The 16,866-nt window shown below is 38.2% G+C and overlaps 1 protein-coding gene across 1 annotated transcript in view; it reads right to left on the bottom strand.

The window, feature by feature from the left end:
- The window catches only part of SYNE2 (spectrin repeat containing nuclear envelope protein 2), a 211,399-nt gene that overhangs the window by 34,660 nt on the left and 159,873 nt on the right, over window positions 1-16,866 (bottom strand). Inside the window, exons 86-95 of the mRNA XM_015813323.1 lie at window positions 15,674-15,866; window positions 12,233-12,412; window positions 11,696-11,818; window positions 8,506-8,660; window positions 6,924-7,071; window positions 6,681-6,775; window positions 4,866-5,100; window positions 2,980-3,174; window positions 1,827-1,952; window positions 410-565 (exon numbers count right to left, since the gene is read on the bottom strand). Coding sequence (XP_015668809.1) covers window positions 410-565; window positions 1,827-1,952; window positions 2,980-3,174; window positions 4,866-5,100; window positions 6,681-6,775; window positions 6,924-7,071; window positions 8,506-8,660; window positions 11,696-11,818; window positions 12,233-12,412; window positions 15,674-15,866 — 1,606 coding nt within the window. The remainder of the gene's footprint in view (window positions 1-409; window positions 566-1,826; window positions 1,953-2,979; window positions 3,175-4,865; window positions 5,101-6,680; window positions 6,776-6,923; window positions 7,072-8,505; window positions 8,661-11,695; window positions 11,819-12,232; window positions 12,413-15,673; window positions 15,867-16,866) is intronic.

The raw sequence follows: 16,866 nt of genomic DNA, 5'->3' as shown, positions 1-16,866 counted from the left end.
GAAAACCATGCAGTGAAAAATATAAGGAATAACCATCTACTCTCTGGTCTACTTTGCCCTTCTGTTATGGGTCATTTCAGATCACTTTGAGCAAAGATAGTCAGTGTTGCTAGTCTACTTCTAGAACACCATCTCTTTCAATCAGAAGTTTCTCTAAAGCGCCCTGTTGCTCAAAACTTTCAAAACTTGGGAACACTGTGGCCACAAATGGAGAAAGGAGCAGGGTTTTTTTTTTTCCTTCACAGCCACCAAAAAGCTACATTTGCTTACAGTATTGCTTAGAAAACCACAGGGCTTTAAATCCTTCAAGTTTATCTTCTGTTCCTTTACAAAAAAAATGAGGAATCTTCTTCATGTTGCCTTGCAATGCCTGATCTCAAACATCAGCATGTCCAAATAAACTACTTACTCTGCGGCAGAGCTCTTCCCACTGGCTGTGCAAACGGTCAATTTGTTCTGTCAGTACCATCATATCTTCTGTGAGGATAAACTGAGTCAGTTCCACCTTTTGGGCATCAAGTTCTTTTGCATTTTGGCTCCAGTTGGTGAGTGATTTCTCCAGTACCTGCATGGAAAACACCAAGGGGAAAACAACAGCCAGTTCAGAGCTAGCTCCTGGGGGTGGGTGAGCGGGTGTGCACGCACGCCTGCCTCTGCCTTCTCTTTTCTACAAACCTTTTGGTTAATCTTGTGATTGGTCTGTACAAGAGGGAAGGGAAAGGAGGACAGCAATTTGCATATATATATATGTGAGCAGGACCTTTTGTGTTGGGATCTTGACTTTTTTTGGGGGGGTTGGTTTCTGATTAAAACTAAGGAAGGCAGCTGGAGAGAAGAGGAAATGGGTCATTTTCAAATACTGAGCACACAAAAAAAATCCCCTGATTTCCCCAAACTCTTACAAATGTATAGTGTTATAAAGCTTTACTTAAGAGGCAACATGACATTTTTTTTCTTCCAGAAGAAGTGTAACAAAGTTACTCTTCTAGCATTTAAAAATCTTGAGGGAGTTTATTTGTTTATTTGGAATAACATTCATTGTGATTAATAGTGCTTATTCCCAACTAAAAGTAAGTCAAAGAAAGCCAGGGTAAAATAATTTGAAATACAGTCAGTTGAATTCAAGGGGATTGATTTCCAAACAAATCTAGCTGCCTAGATAGTTGCACAATTACTTTTGCTGACCGACTCTCATTTCACTAACACCAAAATGAACAACATCCACCATTTGACTGAATAGCAACGTTAAAGGTTTCTTGTCAATTTTTTAAAAAGTGCTATGTCACATTCATTATTTTTTCAATTAATAATAGTGCAGGTAAGCACTATTATTAGTGCTTCAGGGACTAGAAATCTCAGTAGAGCCAGACAACCTCACCTTCTTTGTTCAGTACATCAGCTTATTTTTGAACTGAAGAACTATATCTTCTCTTCAATTTGGAGAGAAGGTCTCTGTTACGCCCCCATTAATTTCAGAACTGTTCCATTTGCACTAATCCAGCATTCTAACTCAGCTTTGAACTTGTTTTAAAACAGGGGTCCCCAATCCCCAGTCCGTGGACATGCACTGGTCCGCGGCATGCCATCAACCGGTCCGCACAAACAAGCGAAGCCCCATCTGCGGAATGCAGGCACAAAACCACACACCCCTCCAGTCCGCGGGAAAACCTTTCTCCACAGAACTAGTCCCTGGTGCCCAAAAGGTTGGGGGCCGCTGTTTTAGAACATCAAGAATTGTTGTGCAGGTATGTCTTGAATTTGTCAGTGAAAAATATTAAAATTGATGTTCCTCAAACTGCTTCAGATCTTGGCTTTCGTAGACATACCTTTACTTGTTCCATGGTTGCTGGCAATGCATCATGTTCTATAGGAAGAGGTTTGCTTATGCTTCCTTTGAGTTCTAGTAAAGCATGGCTCAGATCCTTCACTTGCCTTTCACAGTTCTTCCAGGTCTGTAATTTCAAAGAAGAAAAATGAGTTCATGATGAGTAACAAATATTGTTTAATAGGTAGAAGTATTGCTACTATCAGATAACCTCCAATACATTTTGGATTCTCTTTATAACACAGAGGAAGAAAAATAGTATCCACAAAGATTCTTTGTCTCTTATTATCTGCATATAGCTAATGTATGCATTCTGAGCTTCTCATAATTTTGCATTGATTTGCAAATATGCTACTCTTTGAGATTTCTGTTAGAAAAATCTTAATAATGAAAGAGAATTTTACAGTAGAACTAATGATCAAGAAAGGTATGCAACTGCCTTTCATTGGATGTATGCAAGTAGATGCGAGATATCCAAATGCTTTTATTTGGATATCTACACACAGCAGGTGGCAAACTCATTGGCTTCAATGGTACCTTCCAATTCTATGATCTCAAGAATAAGCAAAACAACAAGAGCAATTTGGATGCAGAACTTCTTTTTGCCTCAAAAACAAACAACATTTAAGCAACCAGATTAGCATTAGCTAGACACAATAGCAATGCTCAGGGTTACCAATCCAGTAGTATTTTTCTACAATCACAGATGATCTTTGAAAGAATCACTAATTAAGTATTTACTGTACTGCAGTTATAAATTAAAACAGGACCACAAGATCCTAGACAAAAACTATATAGAACAAAATTCACATCTAAATGAAAAAAATAATTAAATCCCCAATAAATCTATCACCTTACCTCTGTCCTTCAGAAAAATACTTCCCAAATAATAACTGTAACAGCAAATGTAAAAGAAACTATGGGACGCAATTCAATTTTAAAGCATTTTCTATATAGTCAAAGGAATCTAAATTCAGTCTCTAGCAGCAGTACATCCAAGAATTAGGTAGCAAGAGATAGAAACAAGCCCTGAGATTTTCTGGATTGGATTAATATATGAACTGCAGTAAGTAATGGCAAATTCACACAAAAAGATAAATTCTACACCCAATTGGTTCATTATAGAATAAAGATAACTGATTTATGCAAGATACCTGTATAGTGCCCTGAAATTGCCTGGTAATCTTCTCCAGCTGAAGTTGTGTGTTGTCCCAATTATCTCGCAACTTGTTCATCTCCAGCTGCATGGCAGCTTTTGCTTCAGGGGCTACCATGCCAAGTAACTTTTCCCCAGTATCCAAGGTTAAAGAATATCTGGTTTGCCACCTCTTTTGAAGTATTTCCTTATTCTACCAAGAAAGCAAATAAACTCAGATTGGTATCATTACATAAAATATAAATCATTGTTACTGTTAAAAGATCAGTAGGTAGGGTATTGAAAGGACACACACAGAGATGCAAAAGAATATCTACAGAACTACTGGAAACAAAATCTCCTTAAGAATTACTTGAATAATTTTAGTAGAAATATTCCTTTTCATATTACTATAGATTTTACAGCATTAATGCCACTTCTGATGTGGTCCTGGGAAGTGAAAGCAATTAAAAATATTTTTAAAATGTAGTCCTTGGCCAAAAAAAAAAAGTTTAGCCACCTCTGGTTAGCATTATGCCTGAATGAAAGACATACTGATCCTCCCAGAAATCTATTATTATCACAATTCCACAGGAGGGAGAAAGAAGCTGAGATGACAGCTGCTAATATAAGGCTCTTATACTGGTATAGCCAAGTCTTTAAACCCATGTCTAAGGATGTATTACCCCAAAAATGTATGTTTTGGGGGACAAGAAAGATTCAATATATAATATGTGATGACTAGCACACTTCAGGAAAGCACCAATTTCAGTTAAAAAAAAAGAAATAGATTTTATCTAGTATACCACTTTAAGTGAGAAAATTGTACTGAAGCTGCTTAAAACACAAAAGAGAAAATAATTAATTTATTTTAAAAATGTATCAATACACAAGCCCATTCTATAGTCAACAATATTAAAATGAAATTCTAGGTTCAGTTCAGTAAAAAAATTCAACATTTGGAATTATAAATAATCATAATAATTCAACATTAAGTTACAATTATTATTAATCTAACTTGAACCTACAATTTATACCAGAAAGAAATATGAGTGAGGTACATGAGTATGAAATGCAATTTCTGGATCATGAGACCCTGCGCATAGTCATTTATGCTCTGGTCATCTCTTGTTTGGAATATTAGAACACACTCTACATGAGGCTATCCTTGAAGAGTATTCAGAAGCTGCAGTTGGTCCAGAATGCAGCAGCACAAAAAGTTCCAGAGGCCTCTAGGGTGGTACATGTACCCTGTTACTGGAGTTGCATGGGTTGACAGTTTGCTTCCAGGTCCAATTCAAGATATTGGTCATCACCTTTATGGCATGGGTCCCGATCACCTGAAGAAGCATCTCACCATGATGGAATTGGCCCATTCCACTCATTCTGGCAGAAGGGGGCTATTGTGGGCCCCATCAGCCAAGAAATTTCAGCTGGTGGGGTCCAGAAGAGGAATCCTTTTATGCCATGGCCTTCTCCCTTTGGAACATCTTGCCACTGGAGGTGAGATCTACCCCCCACCATTTTGGTCTTCAGGAAGAGCCTTAAAACCTGGTTCTGCCAGTTGGCATTTGGTCCTGAATCTGTAGGCTGGAGATGGTTGGTGCAGTGACAGAGTAGGTACTACCCCTGCTCTGCTCCAAATCCATGGTCTTTTAGTCTGTGTTTAATCTTTTGTCATTTTAATATGCTTTTATATTGTTTTTATATCTGTTTTATTACATTATAAGCCACCCAGAGTTGCCTCGAATAGTGAGATGGGCAACATATGCATTTAATAAATAAATAAATCTGAATTGTGGGACACATCTAACCAGGTTTACCCTATTTAAATTTTCAAGAAATGTGCTATTGCGGTCTATTGCTGATTTCTCTGATTCTCTGATAGCGAGTGGGAGGTCTAACCTTGAATGTGTGATTCAGGTTCCTAATTTGATCCAAGCGATACTTGTCCTGGCTCTTCACGGCAGCTATGTATCTGTTTGTGTCCATGAGGAATTTTGTGAGATCCTGCAGTAAGGTTGTGAATTTTTGCCACTGCTTTACAAGGCTGTCAATGTCACTCTTCTTCCGATGAGCCATCCGCACTACACTCTGCCACTGCTCCTTCAGCAGAGTTACCCTGGAGATAAACTCAGTTCTAAAGTAACCAGAGTGATATGTTAATACAATATCATGTACTACCATCACATTGTAGACATATGGCATTGGGTCCAGCGTGGTATTTAGCAGGTACCCTATGTCACTATAGCATACAGCCATCTAAGAGCGCCGAATCCCCTCCAGGTTGCTGTACACTGCAGTTGTATATACAGATAGGGAGGTTGAAATTGTAAAAGTGTGTTACTAAAATAGCCCCTTTATACACTATAACAAATAAAACTTATAATACCCATTCTTAGAAATTCTAGTTCTTTTATGGCCACAAGATAACCATTATCCTTCTTTACAACCAATTTTCAGAAGAAGGTTGCAAACCTTTTATCAATAGCTCTGGCTTATAAAAGCTGTCTAATACTCTTATCATGAATAGTTTCAGACTTGTGTTTTTTACACACATACACACACACACACACAATTTGATGTATTTTTAGTTATTGGTCTTGGACTATAAACTGAACTGAACTGCAGTGTTATTTTTAAAATATAAAACTTCAGGCACAGGCAGCTAAGTGTCCTCCAAATGTTTTGAATTTCAGCTCCCCTATGCACACTGGAACTTATGAAATTTGTGACCCATAGAAAAGCTGACTTCCCTACCTCATTATAAGGAAGAAGAGCTGCTGAAAGCTAAGTAACAATTATATTGATTTATAGAAAAATCAGAAAGGGTCTGTCAGCTATTTGGAAATTCTGGGCATTGTAGCTCTGACTATCTAAAGTGAACTGCTTTGGAAAAGGCTGATTAAGTTTAATGTGAATATACAGTATATGCAGAAGTGGAGACATTCATTCTAAATGTTAAAATTCAGTGGGTCTGGCATCCAGGTAAGCAGGCATAGGAAATTACAGACTTGAAACAATAGAAGTTGTTATATAGAATATTGCAGAACAACACTGATGAACAGAGGATGCTGGATGGGCTCTGCATTTCTCTGTTCTACTATGGGCGTTAGATGCACTGGATATCACTTAAGCCTAAGATCATGTCTGAATTTCTGTCTTTGGCTTTACCAATTGTTCCATATCTACTCATTTATACAGGCAGTGCTCGTATTTGAGCCTGGAATTACACACATAAGTCATGCCAGTCATTAAGTGGATCATCACAGGACTGTGCCCAATTTATGATTTTTTTTGTGGTGATTGTTAAGTGAATCCCTGGAATCATTAAGCAAATGTGATTGATAAGTGAATCCAATGGGCAATGGGTGCTGCCAGAAAATGGAAGTAAATGCTGGTTCTGGCAACAGAAGTTGTGAGTTGCAGTCACAGGACTGCAGGACTCTGTAAACAACTGTAGATGTGGGCTAGCTACCAAATGCGATCATGTGACTGCGGGCAGGGGAGGGGGCATTGGAACTTCAAATCTAGGTCCTAAGTAGCTTCTGAGAAGTTCATGATAAAAATTGGAGTGATTGCTGAGCAACTGGTCATAAGTTGAGAACTATCTCTAGTGATAGCTTTAACTTTTCTAAAAATGATTGGTGCTTGCGTTCACATTATTCCTAGTGAAAGCCATAAAAACCAAGGTGTGCACCATCAAGTCATATATTTTACCTGTTTTCTGTTTCTCCTGATTCCAACATATGCAAAGCTTTTGACACAAGACAACTGAAAATTTGCTGATTAATGGAAATCTCTGCTTGTAATATCTGTAAGTAATGAATAACATTTAATCATTGTTTTAATTCAATGAACTGAAAGAATATCAGCTGTGGCAAGAATATGAGTGCAGAGCTGATACTGAAAATACCAAACTCCCAATTCTTTGGATCAAGGCCAAACATGTGAAAACATCACCTCATATTCTTTCTGATGTTCTTGCAGTTTCTCAAGTGTACCCGGCATGTTCTCTTTCAGGCTCTCTTTCATTTTCTCTAGAAACTGCACCCAATTCTGACATTGCTGAAGAAACTTCTTGTCATCTGATTGATGCTTCTGCAGTTCACTGCAATTAAAACAAAAGAAATCAAATGAAATGATTTCAGCGCAGACTTAGTTGAAGATTAAATTAGGTATGACTAACTTAAATCTTATAGGTTTCAAGAGTTGTACTTGTGGTAGATCAAAGTTATTATCCATGATCTTGTAGACAAATCTCTACCGTAGCCTTCCTTTACTTGGTACTTTCCCAATGACATAGATTATAATTCTTCTCACTTCCAGCCATCATCAGTTGTAGCCCACCATATTTACAGGGTATAAAGTAGTGAAAAACTGACTGAGAATTAAGACTGTAAATCTAATTTGAATCTTAAATCAACCAGTGAGGAAGAACAGCTCAGAAACTGCTAGAAGTCAGGCAGTGGAACTAGCCAACAGTTTAAATCAGAGATTCCTCATATTTGAGGGTGAAAACATTGATAGCATATTATGGTCACTTTAAGGAAATAGCTACTATGAAGGAGGAGAGCTGTCCATAATCAAAATGACAACTATAAAGGATATGACCAGTCATAAAAATCAGTTTATTAAAAGGCAAATTAGTGAACTGTTTTTTTCTGCTACACTCTGTCGGTCCCAGGGATATGTATGATCAAATTCCACCTTACCTTTGTTTGGGGATGTACATAGAGATACATTCATAAACAAAGACTGAGAGCTAAAAACTTCATTTATTTATTTGGCTTACAGATCCTGTACAGAATTCTCTGCATGCAGCATGCCAGCTTCCCATTAATTTTGTTTTAAAATTAAACAAAATCTGTGAAAAGTTCAAAAGTAGAAGGTAGAAAGATCCTTCAAAAGATTAGTATCCATGGCAACCTGAAAACACCTGACTTAGATGAGTTTAAAGGAGTTTAGTTAATATCATGGACAATGAGGCTTATCAATGACTGTTGATCATGACATCTATGTGTAACTTTCACAGATTGTACATGAAGGTGGGAGACACACAGCCAGGAGAAGGTCCACAACAGCTAGTCTGCTACCTTCCAGCATGGGAGTTCTGAAGAAGAATTTGGTTACCCAGTTTTGGATTCAGATTAAATTATCCCACTCTCTGATAAACTCTTTTTATAACTTGAACGTCTTCATTTCAATGTTCTCTTATGTACTCACTAGCATTTGCATATTATTAAAAATTTCTTTCAACTCACTGGGCTGCAGTTCATATATTCAAAAGCAGATTCCAAAAATCCTACCTCATGGAACTATCCCATGAGTTGCATAGAATGATTACTATACTGTGACCAAAACTAAAGGATGAATAAGGCTGCTTATAGAAAATAGCTGTGAAAGAAAACATCGCATATGCAATATAGTTTAGTCACAGAGCTTTCAAGGCTTTATACACCTTGGGTGCCCAAAGGCTGCAAATAAAGTGACTTAAACTACTGTGATGGAGTTACATCATAATATGAGAAAAAGTCCTCTTTACCTGCATTGCTCCAGAACAGAAGCAGTTTTCTGAGTCCACTGCCGATTAAGGTTTTGTAATCTCTTTACAGTGAAGTCACAGAGTGGCAATCTAAAGCTGACTTCATTCAGTCTCTCCATTTCAGGAGATAAAGATGTGAGACTCAATAATTGGCTCTGAAAAGAACAAATAAATTAAATACTAGAAAATCATGTTTGTTTGATTTCTTGCAAACGTTACCCAAAAGAGCCAATCACTTATTTGATGTATATTGAGGAGCAAAAATCTCGAGGTCTCTCTATACAATGTTGCATATCATAGAAATTAACATAATAACTATCAATTAATGGGGCAAGTTTTCAGACTAATTTGCAATACCAGGGAGCTCCTTTTCCCCCTTAGTTTTTTGGAACTAATAAACTTTCATTATTTACTGGAAGTTCATTAAACAGCACCAGGGGCAATGCCATATATTTGGAACTAAATAATTCTGAACCCAGGAATTTGAATATTTCAACAGAATATGCACTATTTCCACACAAAATAAAGAAATCCAAAACGTATTTTCATGTCAAAAGTCAAAAATCCTCGCTCAATATCAAGATTTACTATTTTGGCCATTCCCACACAATGTAGAGCTTATATTATAATTATTAGACTTATTTATATCTTGCTTTCCTTCAGAATAGTTCAGAATGGTAGTCAAAGATTGGCCTATATTATGGTAATTTGGTTAATCATATCATTACAACTGGCCACAATTGAGCTTTGTACATCGGGATTGTTGAATTACATGTCTCAGGCAGAATCCCTTCTATTTAAATTCCCTTTCAGAGTTACAGAGTATGTGAAAACATGTCTCACAAGGAACTATAGCTACATGATGTTATTCTGTTCTCTGTCAGGTAGCAATTCATGAGTCAGAAAGACTTCTGGGTAAAGATACAAAAGATGTTTCACATTCAACCATTCCATGTGTCAACTCTACAACGAACCTGGGTGCAGCCATTTTGCTCGTTCTAGGTTGCCACAAGAATGGGAGGGGGTGTGGAGGAATTCTACTAGTCTAAAATGTTTTACTGTTCCATGGGAACCAAGGTCTGTTAGATGGGGGGGGGGCGTGAGCATTTGGTTAGAAAGCCTGCCAAACTCTTCTATTGGGGAACGTAGCTGATTGCATAGCATTGGGATGGGACGTTCAACTTTGTATTATTATCTCTTTTTGAAGGGAATTTCAGACTTAGTGTTGATACTATGTAACCAATAAACATGTTCTTTGAGGAAATCTCAAGCCTCAGAGTTCTGATTTCTTTGGTCTTGTCTATTGGAACCTTGACACTATGGCTGGGACCTCTAGTTTGGCGTGTTCCGTGTGCAGATAAAAAGTGAAACATGCACAATCCAATCTGGGCATGGAAACAAACACATGTTTAGGTACAAATGGTATGATTGCAATTGGGAATGGGAAAAAGATAAGGAAACTGGAGGCTGTGTACCAAGAAAAGGAAGGTACTGGGAAGATTTGGATGAAGGAAAGATGGGCTGGTTAGAAGGGAAGGTACTGGGAAGGCTAGGAGCAGGCTGGGGCAAAAACAATGTAGAAGAGAATAGGAGAGAGGAGTCAGGTGCATCACCCCTCCGTAAAATGTTTCAAGATTTGTTTCAACTCTAATGCAGAACATAAATGTTCCACATTTATTTTTGCCAAGCAACAGCCCACATGGAACAGTTCAGTGGTATTTCTGAAATACAGGGTGTTTGTTTTGGGGTTGAAATAAAATATATATTTCATTTGCTACACATGGCTATTTCCAAACTTTATTGCAAGCTGATTTCAATAAAAATAGCAGCATCTAGATAATCTTGGCTGATTTTAAGAAGCTAAGGATGGTCAAACCTGGTTAATACTTGAATGACACAGATGAAGCTGAGAAATTTTAAAAGGCAATGACAAATCAGTTCTACACTCTTGCAACAAAGCTATGTGGCACTGAGGTGCTCTTTGAGCTTGGTTGTTTTGTTGCAGACATTTCATTAACTAAAGTAGGTAACATCATCAGTGATAGTACTGATGTCATCTAGCTTGGGTAATGAAACATCAGAGAGCACTAAGGACCCCTCTCTTCAACCCTGAGCTACAAATATTCGTCACGTGGTCCACGAAGACACCAAGATTTGATATAATCTTCAGGGAGGCTTTAGCTTACTTTTTATCCAAGCTATGTGTTATTTCTTTTCAGAATCTCCCATCTTAGATTCTGTTTAATGAAGACCATGAGTTTGCCATATATATTGGGTATTTTGTTGCTTTGCCAGAGAATGGTAGACAAAGATGCCTTACTACTAACAACATGAAGTCCCCAAACCATATCTTTTTAGCTTAGGATGGGACTTTGAGGGGACGTCCAGAGGTATTGGGTGACTCAATGGTTGGGACCTTTCAATCACCTGATCTGTTTATTGTGAGACAACAACTTTGGGGGGGGGCATGAAAATACCATGCTACTGCCAAAATGCATGAGGAGGTTATCAGGTTTTGATAGGAAGAGAAGACTTGGAGATATGCTTGGCATCAAATACTGCTAATCAGCTTACTGGAACATTTCATGTTCATTTAATTTGCAATCCTCCAGATGTTGATCCGAGACTAGAGTACATATGGATATCTGAAAGCATTCATGTAACAGCTAGAATTCCAACCCATAATGTAGATTGCAAAAGGTGCACCTCAGAGGAAGCATGCAGTTTGCCCTGCATCTCCCTTAGCCCTCTTCCAATGTTTTTTAGGGTTAGAGTTTTTAAAGAATAAACCTCCTGAATTTTTTTATATCTCTTGAATTTTCCCTCCGCAAATGGCTCTATTTTTACAGGGTGGCTATTAAGATATTGTACAAAGCATGTTACAGCCCTTGAACTAACAGAAGATGTTTACCTCACTATAAAGGGAACATTGCTTAATAAAATAAGGGACCTCATGTCCAGATGCTATGGAATAACTTTTCACTATCTAAAATACTTATTATTATCAAGAGATAATAAGGTCAATTTTTACAAACTTTGTTTGAACACTGGTGTCTTTCAAACGTTTTGCAACTTCTGATTATATCATACTGCCTAGGGTCAATGGGAGTTAAAGTTCAAAACACTCAGGAAACACTTTACTGCCTTAATTGTCTTAATTGTTTGCATACTACTATAAACACAGGCTTACCATGAGTAAGTCCAAATTTTTATTGCTTTCACATGAATTGTGCAGTATTTCTGTGGAATTTTTAACATGGTTTTCCAGTTTTTCCAAGGAATTCCCAAAATTCTCCAGTTGTAAAAGACCATACTGAGGGAAGAAAGAATTATGAAATACTGATATTCTATCTGATTTAACATATAGTTTCAAAATATAGTTTACCTGAAAAAATGGCAGATAACTAAGTAAAATGGGCTGTGGCTGTACCTGCCACCTGACTTTTTATCTTTTTTTTTTTTTTAAAAAAAAACCTCATTATTAGTAGCTAGCTTGCTATAAATCCCATATGTCTTTCCAAAGGATGGCTTCTTGAAAAAATATAAATATAAATGAGCAGCGACAGCTCAGAATACATTCTCAAAAATCCAGGGTTGGCCCATTATGCCAAAAGCATGGGGAACCCAGATATATAAACGAAAAGTATTTTCTAAATATAACATTCAGGAAAATTATACAACTTCCCACTCTCTGCTGAAAATGCTTATATCAAGCAAATAGCAGTACTTGATAAACATCTGCTTTCATCTGTAGCATCTTTTCCAGATAGGAGATCCTTTGAAGTGGCTGGGGTTTCTCCTGAAGAAGGTTCTGTGTCTCCGGTTCAGCCAACTGAGTTAAACTATCGCTTGATTCAGAAGCCTGAAGATAATATTCTTTGATGTCTTGAAGGCCAAGTTGCAGTCTCTAAAAACAAAGGAAATATGCCTTAAGAGAAGCAATCAAAGACTCCAGAACTAAGATTCTACCTGCCAGATAACAAGGAGGCACTGGAAGAGCCAATTATTAGTTATCTAATTCATGAAATTGCTCACAGACTTACCTGAAGTACCTTAAAACATCATTCAAACTATAAAGTGTGAGAGCCACCATTTGCAAACCAACCAAAGCACCGAAGAGCCATGCTCTCCGGTCATAAGCACCTTAGTTCTAGTAGAGGGTACATTTGAACAAAACCACTATATCTCCTGAAAGCTAGTAAGGTCTTCACATAAAACCTAGAACAGGGGGCCCCAACCTGTGGGCCATGGCCCGCTATTGGGGCCATGGCCTCCTGGCCACTGGGCCGCAAAACAGGCTGGCCATTGAGCACACATGTGTGTGCGCACTCACCCCCATTTGCATTAGCGCTGCCACTATGCAAACGGGGCACCGTGTGGAGAAAACAGGGCACCACATGGCAAAAACAAGGCACCATGCCTTGAAAACAGGGCACCACGTGGTGAAAATGGGGCAGTGTTAGCGCCTGCCCGGCAAAAACAGGGCAGTGCTAGTGAGTGTCACTCAGGTGCTAGCACTCCCTTTTGCATCGCACATGCTCGTGGCCCCATTTGTGTGTGTATGCACAGGCACATGTAAAATGCTTCCCCCTCCCTTTCCCTCCGGTTCGCCAATTGAGAAAGGTGGAAGACCTCTGACCTAGAAGACTAGCCAGACTGATGAGGCCCCAGATCTTTAATCCTGAACATTGTTGGGATGCTTAATTCCCTTTCACTTTCTGACTATATGATGAGCAATACAAAGAAAATTAAGAAAACTGTAGCTTGGTAGGTCTATTTTATGGAAAGGGAGGGGGAAATGCAATTGAGGAGCATCTCATCCAAGGTATATAATTTAATACCATTTCCATTTAACACCAGCTACCTAAAAATCATGCTTTTGAGAATGAGAATCACAGCTTTGTAGTTAATGGGCATCAAATAAGTAGAAAATGCTAATTTACTACCATTAAGAACAAATTTTGCCAATAGGACTAATGCTTGCCTGGCTTCCTAAGTCTTTTTTCCCTTGTCACTGCTGCTTTTCAGGCTAAATGAGTTCCTTGCTCTAAAGGGGTCCATTTTAATTTCTTCGCATTAGGCTTCCTGAGCAATTTATTAAGGCCACACACACTTTTCTAACCATTTGCAAAAATGCAGAGAACTTTACCCTAAATCCTCAACCTCAGCTAAAACTGTTAGCACAGGGGAAAAGAAGATTAGGCTTAAAAGCACAACAAGTGGTCCGACAGATTCTTAATAGTCATTCACAACTGAAAAGAAAATGAAAAAAGAATCACCCCCATCCATTAGGGTTCTTCTTTAGAATTACTCTTTATAAAAGAAGAATTGTTTAGCTCTCCACTGCTATTTTCTGTTAGGCTGTAGGGTGGAGGGACGACTATTAACACCAGATGGCTTTACCAATTGCTTCTTGTTTGACAAAATTATCTTTTTTTTTAACTGTTGTCCAGAGTCATGGAATTATATTGTAGAAAGCTGCTTCTATATTATTATAACACAGCAGAAGCATTTCTACTGCTGTGTTACTACTTTTTACTGTATTGCTGAAGAAAATTCTGAAATATTTTCCCCTACAGCATAGATCTGTTAAATTGATATAAAATGCAGTTGGGCTGGCTCTGATCCTGCAAATACTGATGTGCACTGTTTTTTTAGTTCAAGGGTCAAAGATCTTGGCACAGAAGAAAGTTGTAACAAAGGTAAGCACTCAGAACCAGCCAAAATGTCTTCGGCTTGGAATCAGGACTAGGACCACAAGCCCCAAACACCCTGGCAGGAAATTGAATTCCTTGGTAAAAATGGTAGGTTGAGATGCATTTCCATCAGGGGTTTGGCAATTCTTACTCCCAATCCAGACATCTATGGGAAAAGATCATTGCTCTTTGCTTCCCCCCCCACCTATAGATTACACTTCTTGTTTGAAAGCACGTTCTTTGGAAAGCACAAGTAACCTTGATACACATAGGATGAAACTGGAATAATTATTCATCTGACAAAAGTCTTTACCAATATGAGCTGACTCAAGGATTGGATCTAAGACATTTTGGGTATAAAAACACAGCTGTTTTGTTGTTGAGCTTTAATTTTCTTTAATCACCTTTGTAGAGATAAATTATAATGAACTTTTTTTATACAAACAAATGGATTTTGTTTCCTTCACCATGCTTTAATATCATCAGTATTTGACTGAGGGTAGTGTTGGTGATGGGTGAGTGGTATTTTGCATCCCAAAAGTGAATTTACAGTTTTGCAAAGTTAATAACAAAATAGGACCACAAAAGGATAGTAAGCTGTGCTTTGTGATCTTCATGAATACAGTTCTTCATATAAACATTTAAATTGCATGGGGGAAGTCTACAGGACAAATGGAAGCTTCAGTTTTGATCAAATACTGTTTTGGCCTGTTTTGCTGTTGAAACAAAGCAACAAACAACATTCCAATCAATTCCAAATTAAGATATTTGGTACCTATGGACAGTCAAGTTTAGGTATATGCTGGGAAAATCCTCTAAACCTGTTAGCTTTACAAATGCAACTAGCTGGTTACTTTGAAACATAGAGTGCTGGATTAGAAACTCCCTTACTTTAGCCTTAAGATAGCTGGCAGGAAAGCAGGTTTTCAGTGGAAAAAGTACAAACCCTTCCCTATGCAAAATTTGATTTTCATGGAAGAGGCACTTGGGTGAGGTCAATGAGCTCCAGGATTCCAACTGGCTACTACAGAACAGGACTGAATGCCTCTTGTGGCTGCTGGAAAGAACAGAGCCAAGGTTTTCTCTTTTTTTGGTTCTAGTAAAACATTAACCTGCTGGGGGATACCTACAAGGTAGATATTCCTACCAACAACCTCTGCCATCTACATCAGTCTCTGTCTTTACCACCATACACGTTGGAGAGCACTGCTGCAGTCTCAAAAGGTATAGAGATTACAATGGTGCTCACTTGATATCTGTGATGGGCAGGCAGCAAGGGACTCATACCTGGGAGGGACATAAGAGGGTGGCAGCAGAGAAGGTGAAGAGTCTCCTTCCCTGCTCCTCACTCCTCCCAAAAAAAGCAGACACTGCTGTTCCTGCCATTGTGTGAGGGCAGCAATCCTACTGGCCTCTTTTCCAAGTCAGGGGAAAAGGAACATTGGCTTCTTCTTATAGTCTTCCATTCTTACTTTTATATTCTCCGCCATCTCCTTAAGAAAATCCGTTGTGCGGCTTGAAAGTGTATCAGACATCAACTGGGAATCACACTGCTCTTCATATTTGTCTAGTTTTGCTGAAACCTCTGTATAGAATTCCCACAAATGCAAATGTGTGTGAGCCTTTTGTAGTTTCTCTTCAATATTTTTGTTTATCAATAACCACCTATAAAAATAAAGATGTAAAAATGAAATACAAGAACAAGCAATTTACTCAGCTTTATTATTTTTTTTAAAAAAAACATGAGAAAACAAAACGCTCTGATTTGTTTGTAATGATAGAATTAAGCAATTTGTTCTGGAGGCTGAAAATATTTCTACTTAAACTCAAATAAGCTGTAAGGTCTCTTTGCAGGAAGAATGCCTTTCAGAGGGAAACTTCCATTTCCAAGGAAGATACATTTTTCCTCCCCCCAATGTCTTTCCATTTCTCCTATGATGCTTCTGGTCAAATTGGAGGCAATGGTGGAACAAGCACAGGATTTTTTTCCCACCCTACTAGTCTTGTGCAGGAAACCCAACCAACACTGCTGCAGCTCCTGCCTCCTGAGCCCAATGATAGTTCCAAAGAGGATTTTCTCAACTCTCAGCTTACGAACAAGCTGCCTCATGAGAGGGTTGGTACTGCCCATCTTGAAGGAGTCAGTGGTGCACCTTCTCTTTAACTGAACAATATTCAACCTGTCTGCAACCTTCTCTTCTTGAAGCAGATTGTTGAGAAGTTGGTGGAGCTAGGGTTGTACAGAACCCTGAAGAAAAAGGGTTATCAGGACCATTTTCAGCTGGCTTTAAAGTTTGGGTATGGGACTGAAACCACACTGGTTGTGTTTGAGCATAAACTTCTGGCAAGGCCAAGAATAGTGTGACTGTTCTGCTATCGCTTGAACTCTGAGCAGCTTTCAATGCCATTTATCTCTACTCAGAGCATCTAATTTACTTTTGGATGCAATCCAAGGTATTGGTTGGAACTGGGAGCAAGCAACTAAGTGCATGCCAGCTACTTTGAGTGGTAGGGTATGAATTGACTGAATTTATTTGTGCCACAGAAAATGAGTGAGATCGGCAACTCTGAAACTTCTTTTGCAATCTTTTTCATATTTATTATAATTTATTATTATTATTATTATTATTATTATTATTATTATTATTATTATTATTATTATTAT

This window comes from Protobothrops mucrosquamatus, unplaced genomic scaffold (genome assembly GCF_001527695.2).
Source record: "Protobothrops mucrosquamatus isolate PMUCROS unplaced genomic scaffold, P.Mucros_1.0 scaffold153, whole genome shotgun sequence".
NCBI classification, from domain to species: domain Eukaryota; kingdom Metazoa; phylum Chordata; class Lepidosauria; order Squamata; family Viperidae; genus Protobothrops; species Protobothrops mucrosquamatus.
Note: the sequence above shows the minus strand (reverse complement) of the source record. Positions and strands in the feature narration are given on the sequence as shown.